This window comes from Phallusia mammillata, chromosome 4 (assembly GCF_965637545.1).
Source record: "Phallusia mammillata chromosome 4, kaPhaMamm4.hap1.1, whole genome shotgun sequence".
NCBI lineage: Eukaryota > Metazoa > Chordata > Ascidiacea > Phlebobranchia > Ascidiidae > Phallusia > Phallusia mammillata.
This window is the reverse complement of record NC_137255.1, coordinates 24,962,837-24,985,859: the sequence shown is the minus strand read 5'-3', so window position 1 is coordinate 24,985,859 and position 23,023 is coordinate 24,962,837. Positions and strand designations below refer to the sequence as shown.

General features: G+C 36.5%; 3 protein-coding genes across 4 annotated transcripts; 2 read left to right on the top strand and 1 right to left on the bottom strand.

Moving 5' to 3' along the window:
• The first annotated feature begins 14 nt into the window (after nucleotides 1-14).
• On the top strand, nucleotides 15-5,045 carry LOC145223670 (alpha-(1,6)-fucosyltransferase-like). Its single transcript, XM_080090067.1, has 8 exons — nucleotides 15-429; nucleotides 489-516; nucleotides 860-950; nucleotides 1,712-1,973; nucleotides 2,183-2,369; nucleotides 2,842-3,030; nucleotides 3,560-3,713; nucleotides 4,593-5,045. The coding sequence occupies exons 1-8, from the start codon at nucleotides 396-398 to the stop codon at nucleotides 4,884-4,886; spliced, it is 1,239 nt and encodes a 412-aa protein (XP_079946193.1). The 5' UTR covers nucleotides 15-395; the 3' UTR covers nucleotides 4,887-5,045.
• Nucleotides 5,046-9,137: 4,092 nt separating this feature from the next.
• Nucleotides 9,138-18,964, bottom strand: LOC145223373 (failed axon connections homolog). The gene is made up of 9 exons (XM_080089790.1): nucleotides 18,819-18,964; nucleotides 18,401-18,518; nucleotides 17,535-17,731; nucleotides 16,070-16,205; nucleotides 14,925-15,006; nucleotides 14,333-14,560; nucleotides 13,829-13,939; nucleotides 11,752-11,828; nucleotides 9,138-10,332 (listed from the first exon to the last, which is right to left on the bottom strand). The coding sequence occupies exons 1-9, from the start codon at nucleotides 18,890-18,892 to the stop codon at nucleotides 10,285-10,287; spliced, it is 1,071 nt and encodes a 356-aa protein (XP_079945916.1). The 5' UTR covers nucleotides 18,893-18,964; the 3' UTR covers nucleotides 9,138-10,284.
• A 614-nt stretch (nucleotides 18,965-19,578) lies between these two features.
• LOC145223374 (large ribosomal subunit protein eL6-like) lies at nucleotides 19,579-22,415 on the top strand. 2 transcript variants are annotated; one of them, XM_080089791.1, is made up of 5 exons: nucleotides 19,579-19,659; nucleotides 19,833-20,061; nucleotides 20,651-20,843; nucleotides 21,402-21,586; nucleotides 22,224-22,415. In XM_080089791.1, the coding sequence occupies exons 1-5, from the start codon at nucleotides 19,607-19,609 to the stop codon at nucleotides 22,374-22,376; spliced, it is 813 nt and encodes a 270-aa protein (XP_079945917.1). In that variant the 5' UTR covers nucleotides 19,579-19,606; the 3' UTR covers nucleotides 22,377-22,415. The 2 variants fall into 2 exon arrangements, with proteins under 2 accessions (XP_079945917.1, XP_079945918.1); XM_080089792.1 differs by lacking the exon at nucleotides 19,579-19,659 and adding an exon at nucleotides 19,663-19,742.
• Nucleotides 22,416-23,023: the final 608 nt, after the last annotated feature.

The following is a 23,023-nucleotide window of genomic DNA, read 5'->3' as shown; positions in this document are numbered from 1 at the left end:
CAACTGGTCTTTGTAGTTAAAAAAAGTGCGTACTTACGGTTGTTGCGACTAAAACAGCATCAGGATAATAGAAGAATAAATATGAACAGGTGTATTTGTATCAAGGCAGTGGCAAGTATTTTGATGGTGCAACTGACAGTCTTTCAGCTTCTACCGAAAAGGTAAACGAATTAGATCTATTCGTTTGTAAATAAGTTCACCAAACCAAGAACCTTACAAATGCCAGCTAGTCTAAATAATCTATTTCTTTGTTTGAGTAAATCTACGTTGTGTCGCCAATCCAATATATTATCGTAAAAGAAAGAGACAAAAATGCACTTTCAATTTAACTCTAAACATTTTGGTTGCCGGAGTATTTCAAAACTACGTTACTTTGTATATATTTTATTCGCAGAATGGGGATATTGACCTGTACATTATGCAGAGAAGGTAAGGATTGAATGTTGGCAATTTATGCGGTAAATTATCACCTCTTTGTTAACTTACAGACAGTCTGGCCATTGACACCGATTACAAGTAGGTAAATTATCCATATTCTAAATTTTGCAGATTGTGTGAGTTTGAGGACGTTTTGCCACTTCGTATTTTTTGCTGATTGTTGCTTTGTTGTATACGCAACTTTGAAGGCAATTCGCTGAATTTTTAAGTGTTTTTTTACTTTTACGAAATGGTGTGTTGGTCTTGAGCATCATCTAACTTAACATAGAAATATGTCAGTAGTTTTCACACGCCAATAGAAACTGTTAAATTGTGCAAAGTTTGAGAGTAAACATTTAGTTTCTGGCAGTAGTTATGTATTTCTGTTGCTATGTTTGCCCGGGAATGTGAAAATCCAGTATTTGATTTTTTCTGTCCACAGACCAGAAATATCGTGTTTACAGCAATCAAAAAATCAGGAATTGAAACGACTTGGAAATGTTGTCCAGAAAAAAATAGGTGAAATACAACAGGTATATTATTTGTGTCATAAAAATTAAGTCACTGTAACAGGTTATGATTTATTTTTGACTCAATGACCTGTACGCATATGTGTGATTCCGCTTAGAACTAGCACTCTTAAACACGAAAAAATTAAACATGTAAGCGGTGTTTTGTTCATAAAAAAGTTTGAAAAAGTTGTGAAATTATTAGGGTAAAAATATTTCCCTCAACAATTGAGTTGAGTTTATTTCGCCGGGCAAATCTGTAGCAGCACAATTGCGCTAACATATTCACCAAGCCGGAAATAGCTGCGCATAATGATCAGACGTAAAAAATCGCGACAAAGTTTAGGGCATAATCTGGGACCTAAAAGCTAACCACCCGTGTTAGGGAAAGAGGGTGGGGTTCAACATTTCATTTCTTTCTCATATATCACATAGTCGATGTTAATTAAACCAAAGATCTTTTGAAATTAGGTATTCTTATCACCTTCACATTCCCTGAGCTTAAAGTTCCCATTTACAAATCACGTAATAAAATTCCTTTCCTTTAGTTTTATATTTCTTTTCTAGGGAGAAATTCCTCCCCAGTTGGGAACCAAGTCCAAGGTTTTGCTTTTGCGCACACAATCCAAATTCGTGTTTATACCCTAAAACAGTGGTTCTCACCATTTTGTACACTGTGTCACAGTAACAGTTCGGGGTCGCGACCCCAGGTTGATAAACACTACCCTAAAAGAATTCTCGCAAATCTTGCTATTGTGATCTAACAAACGTATCTGTTTGTGCAGGCTGGACATGCTGTGTGCAAAGACAACCAGTTTTTCGAGTGCGTTCTCCCAACTTGTGGGTTCACATGCAGTGTCCATTTTCTTACCCCGTGTGTGCTGCTGGCTCTGCAATCCCGTAAAAGCTTCGTTATTGCATTTCGAAACGTAACAAGCACCTCAGACTTCAGACACATTAAAAGAGAGATTTTTGAAACTTCGTTCTTTCCAGTCGACAATCCATGCAACGCATTGTATATCCCCACACCGATTGAAGAAATTAAAGGCGAGTTTAATTAAGTTATCTATGGTTAAATATTGTGTTGACAAACAGATCATATTTTAATTTCTGTTTATGTATATAGTAGACAAGCAGCTTAAGGTCAATGCTTGAAATTTTGTGCAGATTTATTTATGTCGCAATGTGCACTATTTCTTTTTATTTTTCCCAAAAACGCAATCTTGCATTACACGACAACTATTCATATCACCCAGGTAACAATTCTCCTTTTGAATTCGATCTTACGTCAGTACCTGATGACGTAAAACGTCGGGTACGTGAGTTGCATAGCAACCCCATGGCATGGTGGATGGGCCAGGCGGCTTACTATTTGCTCAAACTACGACCCGAAGTGGGGGCGAAAATCGATGAAGGATTTGATTTTACACAACAGATAGTCGGGTAAGATCATGATACTTTATTTTGCCAAATACGGTTGCCTTTGTTAAGCCATTTTAATCCAAGTTTTTGACCTATTCAGCTGAAAAAGCGCCATTTTTTTCTTGTTATTTTTGTCTTTGTGAAAGAATAGTAGGTTTGTATATTTCCACAAAGAACGTAAGGATTTAAAGTAATTTGCAAGGCATGCCCGAAAAAGGGCAAAACCACCGCATTAGGATTGAAACAGATCTCGAAACAGTTTTTTAAATCTGTTGGCTTACAAATTCGATGGGAAAATTCCATAACATTCCTTAACCCGTGAGTTCCAATATTCCATGTGAGTTCTGAAAAGCTGTCTCTTTTAAAACATATATGTAAAGTATACTTTAAGTTCAGTTTTAGCATGACGCCACTGCCTGCAACATATGACGTCATTGAAATCATATCGTACTTATGGTTTCCCTCATATTCATAAGTTCATTTGTCTCTACAGAGTTCACATTAGAAGAACGGACAAACTGAAATACGAAAGCGAATATCATTCTGTGGAAGAATACATGGCGCCCGTTGAGGATTGGTTTAATCAACGAGAAATTGATATGATGGGAAAGAAAAACCTTCCGAGAAAAAGGGTTTTTATTGCAACCGATGACCCTACTGCTTTGGACGAAATAATCGAAAAGTTAGTGTTCAGCATGTTTCTTTATTCGGATGTTTCTAAGCAAAAAACGCCAGCTAAATTACTTTTTGAACTGAATGAAAGTATACGAAAAGATATCTACTTTTGGGCCGGTTTTGTTTGCATTTTTCGGGACTGGGTTTAAATGTAACCGGCTTACCTTATACAGTCCGCACCATTTGTATTGTATTTTGTCCTTATAGTTCTAACCTCTCGGGCCTATTTCGGAATTGTTTACAAACATCGGATTTAGACCGGATTCGGCCTAGGTTGACTTGAAACTTGCGCTTATAACTCGAAGCTGAAGGAGAAATGTGCTTCCGTCACATAAAGTTTCATAATGCGGTGTAGCTGCAGCGCGTTCATTCATGATCCACCATATTGTGCTATTACTATTTTGCGCTCCATAACGTTTTAAAATTGCATCAATTTCCGGCTTGGTGATTGTTCAGCTGAATTGTGTAGCTATGTATCCTTTCATCAAGCGAAAAAAAAAATCCGCACAATAACATTATTTGTATTTGGTTCATAGATACCCGGAGTACGATGTGAGTTACGACCAAGCGAGTATCGAAAATGCTTTCAACAAACACTCACGATATACTGATGTTGGCATACAGCATGTTGCACTGGACGTGTTTCGCCTCACAAGATGCACATTTGTCGTTTGTACGATGACATCTAACGTAAGTATAATGAATCAATGACCCTGATTGGCCAGACTGATGTTAGGTTAAAAAATCAGGGTAAATAGATTGCTATGACATATTTTACTATACTTTTGAATGTAGAACTCTAGCTCAATTTTACACATTATTTACCTATTTATTCTAAATGCTCCGCTGAACGCATTTGCCTGTGTTTTGCATTATTAATCCCATCAAGGCATCATACATCATCAATTCACGCAAAACCCCCTTTTTCCTTCTCTTAACCAACCTACGATCCAATAGTCCCGTTTTGGAATGTAAATCTTATCATTCAAACAGCAGGTAGAAGTGATGACATTAAGAAAAAACAGACTGATTGATTGACACAAAGCAATTTTTTTTTACTTATATATATTTTGTGCGCAAGAGTTTCCTGAGTTAACTTCTTGTAAAAGTGTTTTTTGTACCATTACTTTGAGCAGATCCATTCGGGGTTTTAACCCAGAATTTAAAATAGCTGCATATGAAAGCACGTTTCCAAAAAGCAAATTTAGTCGGTGTAAAACTTCGGAATGTACATTTCGCCTAAAATAGGCATCGTCAGTTTGTAATCCAAATAGAAATCACAGTACGCCAGGTCCATTAAATGCGTCTTAACGAATCAGCCGGTCACCAAGCATTCACCACCATATGGCAAGGCATAGGCTGGAAAAATCTAGCCTGTGGTGGGATAAGACCCCACAATAGGAGTCTTTCCGGGACTCGCGCTTTACCAACTAAGCTACACAGGCTAAGTGGTGAACCGCCGAGAGTTGAATCACAAGCACCGTTGCCTGCCTTATATAGCCTGCACATGTCAGCTTCGTAAATAAAAAAAATGAAAATAATTTACTCGGATACCTTCAAATTTCCCAGATATGTCGGCTCGTATTTGAACTCAAGCAAGTAAAGAATGGTGACGACACGCAAAGCGTCAAATCCATAGATTGGAGGTACAACTACCACAAAGCGGCGCTCCCGAGTTGGCACGTGGTCACCATCCAGCATCTTCCGTCGCATGGCAACGAACTGATGTTGGAGGTTGGGGATCGGATCAAGCCAATGACACAAGATTGGAGAAGCGGATATTGGAAAGGAATGAATGAAAGGAATAAGAAGATTGGAATTTATCCGGCAAATAAAGTGGTTGACTTCCAGAACATTCGATAGGCAAATAATCTGGTGGTGATTAATGTGGCCCATATTGTGTTTACTTACAAATTTTAGTTTGGTTTATTTGCCTTCGGGAGTTAATTAATGAACAATGCACAACTGGTTTTACCAAATAGGGTAATTTTTGTTTAAAGCAAAAATTTATGAAACTTCAATGGTTGGTGGATTTTGTGTTGGTATTTTTGGTCAGTGCTGAATTTTGTCATTAAGTTTGCATATTTCATTGCATTTTACCTATTACATTTATGATAAATGAGGAATGTTTCTGACATTTTGGTTAAACGAGCCTTCACTTCCTACTGGGACATTATCACTGAATTGTTTACAAAAAATGTTTTTTAAAGTTGGTCTTCTATTTTGAATTTCTTAACTTATACCAAGTAGTAGTAGAAACGTTTTATAGGATAGTGCAGGGGTCACCAAACCAGACATGGGGTCGAATACACGCGTCCTGTATTCGAATACTTTACGAATACCTGCATGACTGTATTCGAATTCATCAATACTTTGTAATTTTTGAGTGACAGCAATTCGAATGGTATTCGAATAAAACGAGTCAAGTATTTGTATTCATGAATTGTTGACTAAACTACAACGACAAGTAATTCGAATACTATTCGAATAAACCAAGGCATGTATTCGTATTCATGAATTCTACGCACTTTTTAAAGTTCGGCAATTCAAATTGTATTCGAATAATGCAAGTCAGGTATTCGTATTCACGAATTGTTTCGTAATGTTGAGGTGGCAGCAATTCGAATTGTATTCGAATAAAGCGTGTCAAGTATTAGTATTCATGAATAGATGACCAAAAAACAACAACGTGTAATTCGAATACTATTCGAATAAACCCCAAGCGTGTATTCGTATTCATGAATATTTCGTACTTTTTGAGATGAAGCAATCCGAATTGTATTCGAATTAATAGTTCTAGTTATTTGTATTCACGAACTGTTCAGTTGCTGTAAGAAGCAAACAATTCGAATGCACCGATTCGGATATTTGTAGTTGCGAAAAATAAAAGAAATAAAATGCCCCGAAACTTAAAAGGTATTCGATCAAAAAGTAACATGGGTTTATGAATTGCAAATTTATTGGTAAAAATGTAAACCAACGAGCTTTTTTGCCACATTAGCTTGACTGATTTAAGTCTCCGTCATAAAAATTTCACCAAATTTACATGAAATGTTTGCTTCATGAACACGCTACACCAGGGCTGCCAATGAGAGTTTCAACAAAACCCAAGACTCACAGCAAAACAACCCAAGAATTTAAATGAAAACCCAAGATTGCAAAATGTGGTTAGAAATGCAATTAATTAGGAAATTTACTCGTTTCATTGGCAAATTTACTGTCCGGAAATGCAACTTTACAAACTGGTAGGAAATGGTCAATGCAAGCATTATGTTCAATAAAATATGCAGCAATTGCCAGTTCACTCTTGGCTGTTTGATGATCATCATGTTTTCTTTTTCATAAAATTAGTAATGTCTACAGTATATTTAGCAGCTTTAAAACTTCTGTGATGGTTAGCAGAGTTTTTATGTTTAACGAGCATTGATTTATTTGCATTTTTAATTACAGCACCTACAATAGCTTGAAACGCTATCTTTAGAATCTTGAATCAGCCATTCTTTAAATTCTACTTCTTTCAACCATTCTTCTTTAAAACTCATAGCATACCATTTTCTCATTTATGCAACGATTGCTATCACTGTATACTAATCTAGAAAGAATTAAGGTATAGAAAAGAGAGAAAATAAAAGTGAGGCCTAAACAGTGCAGCTACCCGAAACACTTTTTTTGTTAAAAATAGTTCTTACATATATTTATTTCATCAATAGGACTCAAAACCCAAGAATTGCTATAATTTTCAAAATAAAACCCAAGAACCCAAGACGACAAGTAAAAACCCAAGATCTTGGGGCAAAACCCAAGCTTTGGCAGCCCTGCGCTACACCTGTCATGTGCTGAGAACAACCAAATGTTGCAAGCTTTGTAACACAATTCCATTTATGTAACGTCACAAGTAAACTTCTATATGTCATTGTTTCGTAACATAAACAAAAACTCGTCAAATCAGGTCACATTCACTGCCAATTTGAATTGTATTCGAATGTATTTGGCAAAAATATGTAGCAAAATATTCTCAACTACTTCTAGTCTGGAGGTAATCGACAATTCGAATTGTATTCGTAAAAATGTGGTCATGTATTCGATTTTACGTATCTTACGTTGCCAAAGGCTGACAACAATTCGAATTGTATTCGTAAAAATGTAGTCATGTATTCGATTTTGCGAATTGTTACGTAGCCACAGGCTGACAACAATTCGAATGGTATTCGTACAAATGTAGTCATGTATTCGATTTTAAGAATTGTTACCTTGCCAAAGGCCGACAACAATTCGAATTGTATTCGTAAAAAAATATCGAGTAGCCTATTCGAATTTGCAAATTCTTAGGTTGGCAAAAACCTACAACAATTCGAATTCTATTCGAATAAATTTACTCAAGTTTTTGTATTCATGAATTGTCGGTTCAAAAGTTAACTTCAACTCTTCGAATTGTATTCATGCACTATCGAACGAAAGCCAAAATCATTCGAATACAGCACGAAGGTGGCAAAACCTGTATTCGAATGCATTCGAATACGAATGGCCTCATGTCTGCACCAAACTCTGGCCGCATTTTTTGGTTTGCCAAATCGTATTGATAAGTTTGTAAGATTCAAAAATTAATCTACTCCTTACGAAAGTTGCCCTGTCGCGATAAGTAGATTAAATAGTTTCATAGGATTCGCCCGAGATTGATTCAAAGCCAGTTTGTTACGTCACAGACAAGACTACAAGTGTTAATTGTGCGCAAGCAATTGTCATCTGTTTTACTTGTGATGTAATATAAAAGCATTGCTCGTAAGATAAGACTAACTATACAGTTTTAAACAGTCGCACCACCAGATTTTAATGGGATTATAGAAAGACCATATCTTGGCGACCCTACAAACATTGCTTCGCGGGCTAAGTTTGGAAAGACGGCGCAAGGGCTTATAAACTATGCGGCCCGCGCGATTCAGTATTAAACATATCCGGCCCGCAGTGAAAAAAGTTTGGTGACCCCTGGCATAGTGTATAAGAAATGAACATAAAACAGTAAACGTACAGCGGTTTGAACATACTTGTTCGCCGTAACAAGGATTAAACCAAAGCAGTAGGTTTTGAACATTAAAGTGATGAGACATTTATCTCTTTTGCTTGAATCGGCAACTTTAAGAACTTGTTGACTATACTATAGATTTCGAATTCCGGACATTGGGACTGTAACTTATTTTTTTAAATTCCGGACACAAATTTTACGCCCGAATACTGGATATGTCCTGGAAATTCTGAACGCTCGGTAACCCTATAGTGCAGTGGTTCTCAAACTGTGCGTCGCGACGCCCTGGTGCGTCGTTTCAATTTTCCTAGGGCATCGCAGAATAGTTCCGTTTCGTGGATTTTTGTTGTTGTATCAAAAAACATAACTTTAATAATAAGTTACCTCATTAACTTTTATTTGCTGGTGCGTCGCAAGTCCAGAAAACTTGTCCAGAGGCGTCGCTATAAAAAAAAGTTTGAGAACCACTGCTATAGTAGAAAGATTTTTTAACGTTCCAAAATTGCAAGCTTGTTTATAACGAAGCCAAAGAAACAAATGCATCAATTAAAGGCGATGTAACATGGAGACTACACCAAGATAATGTTTAGAGTTTATTAAGAAAAACGCTTTTGAAAACCAGAATTGTAAATCGCGTTCGGACTTGATTAGGGCCTCCTTACACTTGGTACCGCCTTTGTGCCATTTTTATTAACTTTCAGGCCAAAATTGGTTTTTGAGAAAACGTTGGAAAGTGGCCGGGTTTGGGACTTTTTTGGGCTCAGGTCCTAACTTTATGACAGACTCAAGATAGTGCAGTACTTCGTCACATTTAAGTCGGCACTTTTCGGATCGTTTTGGCATACACTCACTATACTGCGTTTATCCTGATTTTATCAACTCGACAGCAAACTATAAAGAAACTGAATGGTCGAAATCCTATATTTGTCATTTGAGTCAGTAAATTCTCGTCTTATTAATGCTTTTCGAATGTAAATTTCCCTAGTAGGGATTTCCCTTTTTCTGGTTTAGAACACATGATTGGGAAAGAAAATACATTTCCTCGGACCATACCAATACCACCTAAACCTGAATGGAAAAAGCCAACTTTTCAATGCAGTTACGTTAGACAATGTATTATAGACTGTGTAAGGTTCAGTACGCTGGTCAAGTCCCATAAGCTGAAAAAAAGAAACAAACGCAAAAACACGAATGCGTTAGAACTATGAGAAAGAAAATTACATTATACCAGGTCCAAAAACAGCCGTTTCCAAGCTTCAAAATAAAAAAGTACTTAATGGCACAGCAAAAAAATCTAACGACATCAGAACACTGCAATGCACATATTGCTCCTTTAAACAAATGAAACACCCTAAATTGCACTTGCTTTAACTGCGTGATGATGATTGGCTGGAACTGGTGACGTAAAAAAGGGCGCGTAAGAGGCGTGGCAAACCGACAACAGTTAGTATTTACATTCTATACAACATCTGTGAACAACAATAAATTGCTAACTTGGATATGTTGTTACACAAAAAGTTACAATTGTTGATTAGAGATGCCGAAATTAATGCTAAAGTTAATATGTACCATGGTTAACATATACAACGGGTTACTGACAGTACCAATTGCCTTATTAGTACGGAAAATCTACTAACACCATAACTCTTGTCAGCCGCACAATTAGCTAATTTTCGATAGGTGGCGCAAAGAGCACAATTTCTATTGAAAACGGTATATCTCAAAATATGCTATTGGGGTTGGGGTTAGGTATTATCATCAAAATTTCAATGAAACTAACTCTAATTTAGTTATTGATGCAAAATTTTCAAAAACGTACTTCTCAACCCTACCCCTCTTAGCCGCTAAAGAAACAATTCAGCTTCGCGCAACCTATCGAAAATTAGCTAAATGTGCGGCTGACGTTAGTGATGGTGTAAGTAGCTCTACCTATGAGTACACGTTCAAGGTTAGGCAGTTACCCTTTGGGATACCCATAATCATATTACACTGATGTGAGATGCTGAACAGCGTTTCTCAAAACATTCTTGTTCGGGTTTTTACATTGAGATACTTAGTTGGGCAATATATCGTGAAATATAGATCTAACATGTAACGATGCTTTGGTGACGAGGTGTGATGATGACGCAATAGACAATGACGTAACAAACAAGGTAGCAGATAGTTGGTGACAGTGCGTGTGTGGTGGAGTATCGGCTGTAATAGAACGTTGCATTGGTGTCGGAATTTTGCATTTCGGGCTTAAGAAGCGGCAGTCTGTTCGTCTGCTTTTGTCTCGGCTTGTTCGACCTGTGAAAACAAAATAGTCACAACATTGTAGTGTTTTGTTAAAAATATAATTGCCAGCGATGTAGAATAAAGCGTAGAGATTTTATAAGGGAAACGTTTTGACAAAAACAATTGTCATCATCAGTGGAAATGAATAATGCACAACCGGAAACAACAGCGTTTTTGGTGCTTGTTTTAGAGTTAGACGGTGGTTTCCATTATTTCGGTAGGTTTTAGTACTTTTATAAATTAAAAGTATTTTGAATGCTCCACCAAATTACACCATTGTTTCTCAAGCAAGTACTTTATCAAATGCGTAACATTTTGATTTCAATTTTATCGGTGTTTTATAATAAAGAAATCTCGAATTTGCGCTTAGCTAGCTAAAACTACTTTGTTACATCATATGTGACAGGTAGAAAACTTCAACTGCATAGACTGCTGTTAAAAGTGATGACAGCTAAAGACCCAAAACTAGTGTGTTGTCAGAAACGAACTTGAAACAGCCATTTGTTTTTAGGTTTAGGTTTAACGAAACCACCAAAATTGTCGAATTCTAATCGGATTTTAACACCCAACCATGTTATTGATGTAACCGAAGTTTTAAAGCTCAAAAAAACACCATAAATCTGTTTCTCCTACTTACACGCAGTAACAACCACTATAGGCACCAGCTTTTACATGTTATGCATTATTTAACACGCGCAAAATGCCAGAGAGAAAACATGTCGATAACTGCCAAAGGTCAAGCCTGACGGTTGCTGTGACGACCGGATGTTTTGTGACTCTCATGCAAAAAGCGTCATTGAAATTATGTCCAGCAGGGCAAATTCAAAGGGATATGACATATATGTATGTGTGTGTATAGAAGATTTAACTTGTAACACTTAAATGTTGTTTCTGCTTTACACACAACAAAGAGTATAATTTGAAAATTAAAGTATCCTTAAAACGTTATCTTTGAGTTTACAAAACCACAGTTTCAGAAATGGAACGAAAAACCACCAACAGCAAGACTTAAGCTAACGATCACTGTTAGGTATTAATAAATTTAAAGTTTTTAGACGCTAAAAGCCTTAGATAAAACAAAAACAGTGATTTATGTGTTCAAATACGTATATATCCCCCTATTTGGTGTCACCAACACCGTATTAGAACGGTCAATACGGTTGATGCCATCATGTTAACTGTGTATTTAATCCCGAAGTGATGGGAGTTGCAACACCCCTTATGTAATATATTCAAACATGTCGAAACCCACAAACCAAAAGAACGTGCGATACTCTTACGTCATATCTCCAATGATCACTAAATTTCAACATCCCATAGAGCGTAGTTTATAAAAACCAAAAACCATTCTACAGGGGAAGGATAAAATACACGCCCAAGCACAAGATTCATATAATAATCCTAAAATTGCGGACAGCAGCAACACTTTACCTGTTCGGGTTCGGGTTTAGCATCGGTCTCTTGTGAAGGCTCAGCTTCACCGTTGGTTTGTTCTGCTGGAACATCACCTGCAAGACATTGACGTGTTTTAGGAGGAAAGAGTCAACGTGCTAGTCTGCTCAGATGTAAATTACATCCGGAAGGCAAGGGGACGTTGTAATCCCTTCCTGGTACGCAATTTGAGCAAGCAAGGGCAACACGACATTTCACCCACCTTAACTATATACAGGGTTGTCATACCTTCCTTATTTCTAAGATTTGTCCTTATTTAGAAGGTCTATGTCTTAGAAAAATGTCCTTGTTTTTGACTTGAGTCCTTTTTTGTTTTTAACAAATACGAGTCAAATCCCTGCTACAAGTAAAAATATACCTGGACCTGTCGTGAGATGCACACGTATTTCTACCAACAAAACTGTGGCATGTGATATGTCATAGGTCGTACTCGTATAAATGCAAAGATTGTTCAAAAAATGTTTGTTTTCATTTTAGACCAAAAAATTCGGTTGTCCTTACTTTGGGGTCCATGTCGGTGGCAACCCTGACTATATAGAAACCTGCTTTTAAACGAAGCAAATATAGATTTTTTGGATAAGTTTTCAGAGACTGAAGACGTACATTTCGATTTTTAACAACTTCGTGTTTACTGATTTTGAGTCACAAGCATTTGCTTTTATATTATTCAAACATAGCACTGCGTTTTGTTGGTATTCTATTTGAATGAGGTGTCGGTAGAAGTTTTTTTTAATCATGGGAATACATTGTCTTAAAATAACCTTTATTTGAAAATAGAATCTATCAGGCCCCCAATAAGGCCTTAAGAAATATTTACAACTACATGCTAGACTCAAATAAACTAGTACAAATGAATCTTCAGTCGCTGGTAAAGGCATTTTGTGTGTTCCTGTTGTAAAGCAAACTTTCACACTACATGTTTAGAGAATTGGCCTATACCAGGAATCGCTGCATATAATGGGTATAAATTGAAACGACACTTAAGGAAGAATTCAAAATAGGGTCATTATTGTTACTTAACTTAGTGCAAAGAGTTGCAGAAAAGCGCAAGGAGTTGCAAAACAGTAAACAGATTTCTAACGCTTTGGATACTTCCTTGTTTGCCCAGCACTGTACCACATGTGACCAGGCAGCCAAGTGAAAACAATCATTGGCTTGTTGCCATATTTGTACCCAGTTTGGGATGTGAACAACTGGACTATGCCTGGTCAAAGTACAAGGTTTTTTCTGGCCAGCTGAGCACCCCTAAACAGTTACTACTAAACGCGGAAAGCGATGACTTATAACAGTGGTTCTCAAACTGTGCGTCGCGACGCCCTGGTGCGTCGCTTCAATTTTCCAAGGGCGTCGCAGAATAGTTCCGTTTCGTAACTTTTTATTGTTGTATCAATAAACCCAACTTTAAAAATAAGTTTCCTCATTAACATTTATTTACTGGTGTGTCACAAGTCCAGAAAAACTTGTCCAGGGGCGTCGCAACAAAAAAAGTTTGAGAACCACTGACTTATAATATTGGAAATTACTAGATAAAAGGCAACAAAAACCAGGTGTACGTATTGTTTTGACGAATTTGAAATGTTGGGGTCAATTGCTTAAGGCACAACTAGGTATATGTCACATGGTCAAGTATGTGGATGCTAAAATCTGGTATATTTCAAGGGTAAACCAAATATATGTAGTGTTTTTTAAAGGGGGGATTTGGAGGGGAAATTTAAGCCAAAATATACATAATGTCTTTACAGGACATGTTCCAATAACTGGTCATTGTGACAGTACATCTATCACGACATATATATTTACATTGTCAAGAGCTAGCACAAAGGCAACACACACACACCAGCTTTGGAATTCAGTTCTCTGTCAAGATTCAAGCAAATCACATCAAACTCTGTCAAAGATACCAACATAGTAAAGGAATAAACCACACACACACTTGATATCACTAAATGGTGTGAGAAGCCTACTGTATTTTAGGAAACATGTTCCACAAACAAAAACATATCCAAAGCAGACATGACACAAGTCATATACATGTATTTAAACCACATAATCTTACCTGCTGCATTTTGTTCTTCGGCTCCTTCAGCTTGTTTTTCCTGCTCTCCATTCACAGCAGGTTCTTCAGGTTTTGCTTCTGCGTCTCCAGCAGCTGGCTCAGCTGGTTTTGCTGTAAAATGGGAAATTCATTTTATAAAATGTTAATGTATGAACTTTTACATGATGACTGTAAGAATTGTACTATCTCCAACAATGGCTAAAACATTGTGTATGTATTTTTCTGAACTACATGTTTAGCAACAACAAATGTTTTTCTGTTATTTATGTGAACATACCCAGATTTCTATATTGCACAATAAAACAACAACATTTGTTTGACAATATATGCTTGATCGCTAACAGCAAATGCAGCTATAAAGCTGTTTTTAACAAAGTTTGAAAAACTTATATGGGGCTAAAAAGTCTACAAAAGCAAATTGATAACGATTTTGAACCTTGGCTGGAAGATTTTTCTACACAAAGTTACAGACAACAAATTCAGGGACAGTGACAAATTACTAACCCTGATCTTGTGGTTTGTTGGCATCCGGATGTTGCAGGAGGCATTCTTGCCAATCTGGCCAGTATTTCTCCTTGATACGTTCACAGTATTCCACCAAATTTTTCGTGCTCTCCATAACATACTTTTTTAGCGGCGCATCAGGCAGTGCATATACCCACTGAGCTATGTTGCCAAACACAGTGGCGTCTACCTCTGATACTTCGTTGCCCATCAAATACGGTTTATCACCTAACCAGAAAGGTTTGAATAAAATTTTCAGAACAGTGGTTTTTGTGAATTAAGGAGGCATAACTATATATTTAAGTGTGACATAAAATATTGTTTTGTAGGTTTCAACTGCAACTGTTATTTTATGTTTTGCATAATTATTCTGCCAAGTGTGTCGCAAAAATACAGTCATTGTGCAAGTTTGAAAACTTAGAAAACTCTGATTTTGATAAAAATGCAGTCTGAAATTAGGGTTTTATAGATACATATAAAACATGAAGCTATAGACCAGCATATTTTCTGTTGTATAAACAGCAAAAAAGCCTGTCTTCCTCAATAAATAAAGTTAGTGATGTACAAAAATACTTAAATACTAATTTAGTACCTAGGTAGTCTGAAAGTGCTTTGATGTCATTTTCCCCAATTTCATAGATTTCTTCTTTGGTGTGACGGCCGATTCCATGACCCTGCACAATACAAAACCAATCAATCAACATTTTTTAAACTAGTTAAAAGTATTCGACTAGTGTTTTCAAACCATTTCTAGCATATTGGTAACAATGCATCAATAGCAATTTGGGAAAAATTTAAAAAAATGTTTGATCATAAACAAAACTGCAACAAGCTTGTATATAGTAACTAGCTTTATTAGAGAAGATGCAAGGTAGTACTTAGGGTTTCTTTCCCGGGAATCCCGGACAATTTCAGCAAAAAAAATTATCCCGGAATTTTCTCTGTGTCCCGGGATATCCCGGGACAAAAATTGATTGCTTTTTAAGTCACACTCTTCAACCAGAGGTGCGACACCCACAGGGTTTCCGTGAATTAAAGGGTTCCCCGAGGTTTCTTGTAACAATTCAAACTGGAATGACAAATAGTTCTATTGTTGCGAACAGTACAACAGTGTTAGAACCCATGTTATAGCTCAGTTTGTCAAATTCGCGTTATAGCTCGCCAGTTGGTGAAAATCTGTTAATTTGTAAAATGCTAAATGGCTGAGTGGTTATTGCGCTATCGACTTGTGTCACAAGGTTGTCGGTTCTAATCCTATCTCTGTAGCTTTTCGCCTAAATCGGAAACTGATTTCAATTTTTGAAAAGATCTAACAAAAAAAGATTCAATTAACTTGGAATATAACAGGCAGCTTACCGGCGGCCTAGACGAAATGCATTGATGCTTTGTTGGCCAATTAAAAATAAAAATGAAACAAACAAACAAACAAATGTTACAAATTTAACAAATTTCGAATAAGATCCCGGGATTAAGGTTGTTTTTGTCCCGGAATCCCGGGATAAGCCAAAGAGGCAAATTTGAGAAACCCTAGTAGTACTGTAATGCTATTGAAAACAGCAGCTATTTCTGGCTTGGTGATTGTTCAGTGCCATTTTGACGCTATATATACTTTTACCATACGAAATAAACTCAACCCAATTACTAAACTGTGTTTACTGCACACAAGCTCAATTTTTACAAAGTTTTTTTTTATTTGTGAGGTGTTTGTTTATTGATTATATGATTAATGTTTCTTACATGTAACTGGCTCTTAAGACCAGGTTTCACTTTAACTGCCAGAAGCACAGGCAAAAGCTTCTTTCTCATTCCAGTCATTGGCATTCTTTTCAGAAATGCTCCATTTTCCACCATCCATCGCTGGTACACAGCAACCCTAAACATATTTAGAAAGGATGTAAAACATGCAAATAAGGATAGAATAGCAAATCGCACACTGTTCAGATTCTCATTTTATATCATGACCATGTGTTCTTGGTTTCAAAAAAAAATCATCAAACGTATGTCATGCTGGTGCAATAAGGAACACACTAGTAGCTATGCTTCTACTAACTGCGTACAATTAGGTGAAGCACACATGCACATAAGGTAATATTTTTTTTACATTATATCATACATGGGCGCAACTAGGGGGGCAGGTTCGTCGGCATGCCAGGTCCCTTTTCTATCTGCGTTATTGCGTATAACGGCTCTCGTACAGCGCTCGTATCAAAGCTAAAAATAACTTTCAAATGACAGGACAAGGCGCCGGCACTGCAGTAAATCGCTTCATCGGTATGTATTGCGATGATAATTACCAGTGATATACCGAATCGACGAAATTTTGATTCGGCCGAAACCGAATATTCGGCGGTTTTGCCGAATAAATTCGGCCGAATCAACCGAATCATTTATGACGTCACGCGAAGTCGTGGTCTGTGAATGGACTTTGTGACTTACAAGTGTTACTTTTTCGCGGCATTCGGAGCCGTACAATCCAAGGACGAAACCCATTTTTTTTAGATTATTAGTGGAAAAGCGCGTCGGACCATTCGACCAATCTATGATACGCACTTAGCAATACAATCGTTTTTGGGAAAGTTGGTAGTTCGTTGCCTGCCCCCTCAATTTTCCGCTAGTTGCGCCACTGATATCATACTTTCTGTTACCGAAAAAATTACCCAATTAAAAAGAGATCAATTTACCACTTTAGAATGATGTTTTTCAAGTGCAGGATTACCTGCTACAAAACTCTGTTCTTAGTTATCAGTAAAAATCTTATTTGGTATATATAGCAATTTACACATTTTGTGAATGGGTGGGTTAACTATGTTGTGTACTTATCATGTACACAAATACAACAACACAGTGTTTGTATTCTTAGATTCAGAGACAATCAACAATATATGTTTGTGTGAAAGCCTGTTACAAATATTATATAAATACACTCTTGACTGTCTTTCAAACATTTTTCAGGTCATATTTAGCCACAACAGGACACACTCACTTTCTTATGAGGCCTTGCAACAAAACGCTTGTTAAAAAGATTTGGAAGCAACACATTCAAACTTAACCACCAACTGTGCCATCTACATTTATGCACTCCACAGCTTTTCACTTTGTGCAGGTGTTTCCTACTATGTAATATTAGCGCAAATAGCGCAATATTGTTGCTGTGATTTTATTCACCAAGTAAAAGAATTTCAACTCAATTTTTAAAACTTACCAATAAAGGTTTTCTTCACACATACGTTTAAATCCATGAGCTACAGCCTTCTCAGCAGGACTCAGATTGGCATCAAGGTCTATTTCTAACTCTTTATTTATGTATTTAATAATAAAGTTGGAGTCCTCCACTTGCTTGCCTTTGTGTGTGATGTAAGGTAGTTTCCCTTTCGAGGAGCCAGAGAATGTCCTTTCATTCTTAATAGCAAAGTATAGAATCTTTTATATTCATGTTATATAACAACATGACACAATACACACAAGCATATATGCATAAGCATAAGCATTCTTAGCATGTAAAACCAAAAACTTAATGTAGAATAATGCATTTGTGCATCAAAAACAAGTTTTCTTGCAAAGTGAAAAGCTATATTTGTGTAGCAAAGCAGTTAGTATTGAAAAAAAAAACCATTTTGCTGCAATTGCACAAAAACAGAAGTTTGTTCAAACCCATATCAAGGAAACTTAATGACTATATATTTGAATTTTAAATTTCAGGGTTCCCGTGCAATTTTGGTTTATAAATTCCATGACTTTTCCAAAACTTTTCAAAAAACCTCCCAAATTTCCATAACCTTATTCGAACAAAAATCAAGCATTTCCCATAGTAAAACTAGAAAAGCGGCTTTTGTATATGTAGCCAATTTACCATACTTTAAATGAATGTACATACATTACGTAATTAGAAATTTCTATCTTTATCTGGCATTTTCAGGGTAAAACTGGCGCCAAACTTTTTCAAGAGCTTTTGCAAAAGTTAGCTTTTTTCAAAACTTTTCCAGGCTTTAAAAATACAAATTTAAATTCCATAACTTTTCCAGGTTTTCCATACCAGCGGGAACCCTGAAATATGCATCTTGGTTTTACCTTGTAAGTGATGTTTGCCATACGCAGGAATGTTTCCAACTTAAGACAGAAAGCAGATGTGCTTGGGATTAACATGGATTTGGGAAACTGAAAAACTGTAACATCTGCATCTGGCGACCTGAAACAGAAAGATGTTTTTTATGGCAAATTCAATTTCATATTTGACACAATGCAATTTCTAAGTAAACTGGTTTTTGTTTTTTGAAGTTTTTTTTGTGTAAAAGTATTGTAATTGCTAGTATGTAGTATTTGTTGGGTCACATCTAAAACTGTGGGCCCGCTTGGCCCACTTGGCCCGTTTTTCCCTGCGAGAGACGGGACAAGCACTGGATATAGCGGGCCCGCAGTTTTTGTACTTAAAGATGGATGTCCTCACACAAAACAGATATATAATTGAAAAATATTTGAAAGCACTTACTTGAATGGCATTTTGATGTTTGAAGCTTTTCTTGTACAAAAAAATCTAGTTTGAATTAAAAAAATGCTGAACATACAAAGTGAGCCGAGAATTTTAACTTGAACTTAAATACAATGAAATCTTCATGCAAAACAGATAAGTTTACCAAATAGTCAAAAACAAACGTCTTTTTTAAACCCAATTTCATACACCACCTAAAAACACAGTCATACAACACCTTGCAAACAGAACATATGCGTTGTTGCTGCAAGCTTATTTTTATTTCGGAACTGTTTGACTACATTGAACAACAGTACAACAATCAGTAAGCGTGTGTGACCATAGAATACTTTAGTATTCTGTGGTGTGACACTGCAAAAAAATTTAATCCACGCTCCGCGGTTTACGCCCAGTTTTCAAATAATGATGTCATAAAAGTAGGACCGGTACTGCCGCGAAATCGTTACTCATGCATGATATTTTTTAAGGGATTACCGGTAGTACATTTGCCATGTTTGGCCGTGATTTACCAACTGGCAAGAACATATCTTTTAAAACAAAATAAGTATTGATTTAATTATATTATTTTGTAAATCTAAAAGTTATAGTTGTCCGGAAGCGTAATACCCGTAACTAAAGTGTTGTTGGTTGGGATAAACCAGCTGTAGCTTGCAATAAACACAGGTAAAGTGAAAAAATACATTTTATTTGAAACCATCGTACCTTACTTGTTAAGTACCGGTATTTTAAAAAATGCACTGCTTCATAAAAATATTACATACACATTTCCACTAGGTGGCAAAATATGCATGACTGAAAAACGTAACCACCCGGATGCCTTTTCCAAGTGCCTGTTTGGCCGGTAAGTTGGTGTGCGACAAGCGTGTGTAAATCTGTAAAAATCAGCCCTGTCAGTCTCTTAAATTTACCCAAAACAGCGTTTAGGTAACACTTAAAAGCTTCCAAGATACGCTGTTAATGTAAATGTTTTAAATGCAGCTCAAAGGTTAAGTAGAATGGCCTTTGTTGTCGCAGAGATTTTACGGCCATGGCGAAGATGCAGCAACCTCACGCGCCGAGGAACAAACCCCTCGGTGGTGGCATTAATCGTTACTCACGCTCTGTGATGTACGCCAAGCGATTTGCTTTCAAAAAACGAAAGAACATCACCATGATTGAAAAAAAGAGAGCAGAGAGGATGACTGAAAAGCCAATCGGAGGAGACAAAAATGGAGGAACTCGTCTTGTTCGAGTCAAGAAGATGGTAGGTTGTGTGTTTTAATCTTGTTCTGACAACGTAGTTCTTCTCTGATCAAACAAATATCTAACTTAATTGCAACTAAATTAAAGTTACTTGTGGACATAGACATGTAATTTTTAAACAGAATTGCATATTAATTGTTTGTAATGTAATGGGACATTTAGCAGCTTTGTTCTAGTGTTCAACAAAATAATAAAAAAACATAGTTTTATGACATTGCAATCAGCTGATTTTTCATGAATGATGAGCCTGGAAGTGCCGTCTGAAAATATACATATATTTTTATCCTATTTAACATGACGCTTCATCCATTTCTGACATGACAAAAAAACAGCTGTATGTATATCATTGTGCATTTGCAAAATGCTTGAAACACTTAAGGGTGTTCTAGCTTGTAAGTAAACTGATTGGTGACTCTGACTTCATGTTAAAAGTGACTCCACTTCACAAAACTCTAGTTGCTTGAAAAAATAATGATCATGAAGTGTATGTGATATTATTAAACCAAATTTATCATGGCCCCATACATTGATTGTAGTTTTAGCAGTTTTGTTCTCGTAACATTTTCAAACTTATTACAATTTTTTTGCAGCCACGTTACTACCCCACTGAGGAACTCCCCAGAAAATTGAAGTCACATGGCAAGAAACCATTTAGCCAACACAAACGCAAACTGAGGTCAACAATCACCCCAGGAACTGTGCTTATCCTTCTTGCTGGCCCCTACCGTGGAAAGCGAGTTGTTTTCTTGAAGCAATTAGACACTGGATTGTTGCTAATCACAGGTAATGCTACAAGTCCAACCCTAGCACAAAAGTGAAATAGGTTGATATTAGGGTTCCTCTATTTCTCGACTTTTTCATTTCTCGAGAAACGGGAAATTAAAAATCCATTTCTCGAGAATCTCAAAAGTCTCGAAATTTTTATTTGAGAAAAAAAAATCTGATTGTACTTTTTTTTTTTATTTTCAAGGATTGTGTTACTACTTATAACAGTAAAATTTTGGAATGTTTTGGTACAATTTGGTGTGATTTAATTCAACCAATTTTCACATAGCAGTAAAGCACTATGATAAATCCATTAATGCCCAGCCTCCCCTGCTTCAGAATCGCTGCTTTTACAGTAAAACTTTAGTATTAAGCACAATAACATTGCAATCAGCTGATTTCTCATGAATGATGAGCCTGGAAGTGCCGTCTGAAAAATATTTATATTTATCCTATTTAACATGACGCTTCATCCATTTCTGACATGACAAAAACAGCTGCTTTTTTTCTCATTGTGCATCTGCAAAAATGGTGTTTGCAGTTCTGTTTTTAATTTTTATTAATGTACCATTTCAGGCCCATTTAAAATCAATGGTGTTCCTATGCGACGAATCAATCAAGTTTATGTGCTTGCAACAAAAACGAAAATTGACATTTCTGGTTTGAAGATCCCTGAACGTGTCAATGATGCTTATTTCCGCAGGAAAAAACTTGCAAAGCCAAAACACGGCAAAGGCGAGATTTTTGAAACTGGCCAAGAGGTAAAATATATGTTCTCATATCAAATTAATGAAAGAGATATATATTAAGTGATTTAATGTCATTTTTCCTGTCAAGTGTTGACATTGTTTGGTTGGGTAGAGCTACTAATGTATGAACTTACAGTAGAAAAGGTTTGCTAAATACTGATAGAGGGTGTAAAAAACAGTTATTTAAATTAACAGTGAGGCTGGGTTTGGGCTAAGGGCTAAATTTAACATTAATAACTGAGTTTTAAGGTTGAGTCTAATGCTATTATTATTATGAAACCTCAGACCAACCTTAATATCCCTAACAATCAGCATTTTTTTACTCAAATTGCATTTAAAATTTTTGTGGGCACCACCTACCGGAAATTAGCCAACCTGGCTACTGTGAATTTTCAACGTTGGTAGCTCAGCAGTTTTATTGCGTATCTACTGAACTTCAAACTTTCAAGTTTTTTTTTACAATTCCTATATTTTTGTCTTTCTGAAAGTTGCCTATGATGTAAACTTGTTTCAGCTTTGGTTGATTCACAAATGAAATTACTTTCCAAAAACTGAGGCAATCTTCAAAAAACTGGCATATTTAAAATGTCTTACACTTACGAAATATATACTTATTTAATATCAATACAAAAAAACTATTATGTTTCAGAAATACACCGTTTCAGACGAAAGGATTGAGGATCAGAAGGTTGTTGACAACCAGATTTTGCCAACAATTAAAGCTGCTCAGTTCATGGAAGGGTATTTGGCATCCAAGTTTGGACTTCAGACCGGCGAATATCCGCATAAATTGGTTTTTTAAACCTGTTGGCGTCTTGCAAATACAAAAAAATCCCATAAACTTGCTGCTTTTTAATTGGAATTAACAGATATGGAAATCAGAAATTGAGAAATAGTTGCAGTCGGAAAGTCTCTTTGGGCTATTGCTGAGTTTACTTTGCTTGTTGAAAATGTTGTAGCAGCAGAATTGTACTAGCACAATCACCTGTGGATTTTACCCACAGAGTTAGCAAATCAGTAAGTCCAGTAGTGTGCATTTCTGGATTAGACTAACCACCCCCAGTTAAAAAAATCAGTTTAAAATCGACTAACTCAACCGGTATTAACGATGCAGTCTGTTTTGGCCTTGCCATTCAACGGTCAATCGCGGATTTGAGGCTGAACCGACTTAAACATAATTGGCTTTCGGATTGACTTGTTTACTAACCTTGCCGATATCTACTCATGTTTAATCCGGTGGTCTTGCTTGCTTCCACACCTAGGTTTCCCATATGTTTCTGATATGGAAACCTTTTATCAGTTCACCAAGTACGCAAAGTCCCAAATAATTTTGGATTACCAGCTACGACCTACGAGTTTTTGTAACTAAAACGCATTCACAAACTTTCTACGGCTCTTCACCTTTTTGGTCACGTTGTCTAAGATGTTTGTCCGACACTTCACGCCCCC

Excerpts from the sequence above, each read along its gene's own strand:
- LOC145223373 (XM_080089790.1), bottom strand. The coding sequence starts at position 18,892 with ATGTTCAGCATTTTTTTAATTCAAACTAGATTTTTTTGTACAAGAAAA. Across the intron at positions 18,519-18,818 it reads AACATCAAAATGCCATTCAA|GTCGCCAGATGCAGATGTTA; the intron begins GTAAGTGCTTTC and ends TTTCTGTTTCAG. Across the intron at positions 10,333-11,751 it reads CTAAACCCGAACCCGAACAG|GTCGAACAAGCCGAGACAAA; the intron begins GTAAAGTGTTGC and ends TTGTTTTCACAG.
- LOC145223670 (XM_080090067.1), top strand. The coding sequence starts at position 396 with ATGGGGATATTGACCTGTACATTATGCAGAGAAG. Across the intron at positions 517-859 it reads GCCATTGACACCGATTACAA|ACCAGAAATATCGTGTTTAC; the intron begins GTAGGTAAATTA and ends TTCTGTCCACAG. Across the intron at positions 2,370-2,841 it reads TTTACACAACAGATAGTCGG|AGTTCACATTAGAAGAACGG; the intron begins GTAAGATCATGA and ends TTGTCTCTACAG.
- LOC145223374 (XM_080089791.1), top strand. The coding sequence starts at position 19,607 with ATGACTGAAAAACGTAACCACCCGGATGCCTTTTCCAAGTGCCTGTTT. Across the intron at positions 19,660-19,832 it reads TCCAAGTGCCTGTTTGGCCG|AGATTTTACGGCCATGGCGA; the intron begins GTAAGTTGGTGT and ends TTGTTGTCGCAG. Across the intron at positions 20,844-21,401 it reads TGGATTGTTGCTAATCACAG|GCCCATTTAAAATCAATGGT; the intron begins GTAATGCTACAA and ends GTACCATTTCAG.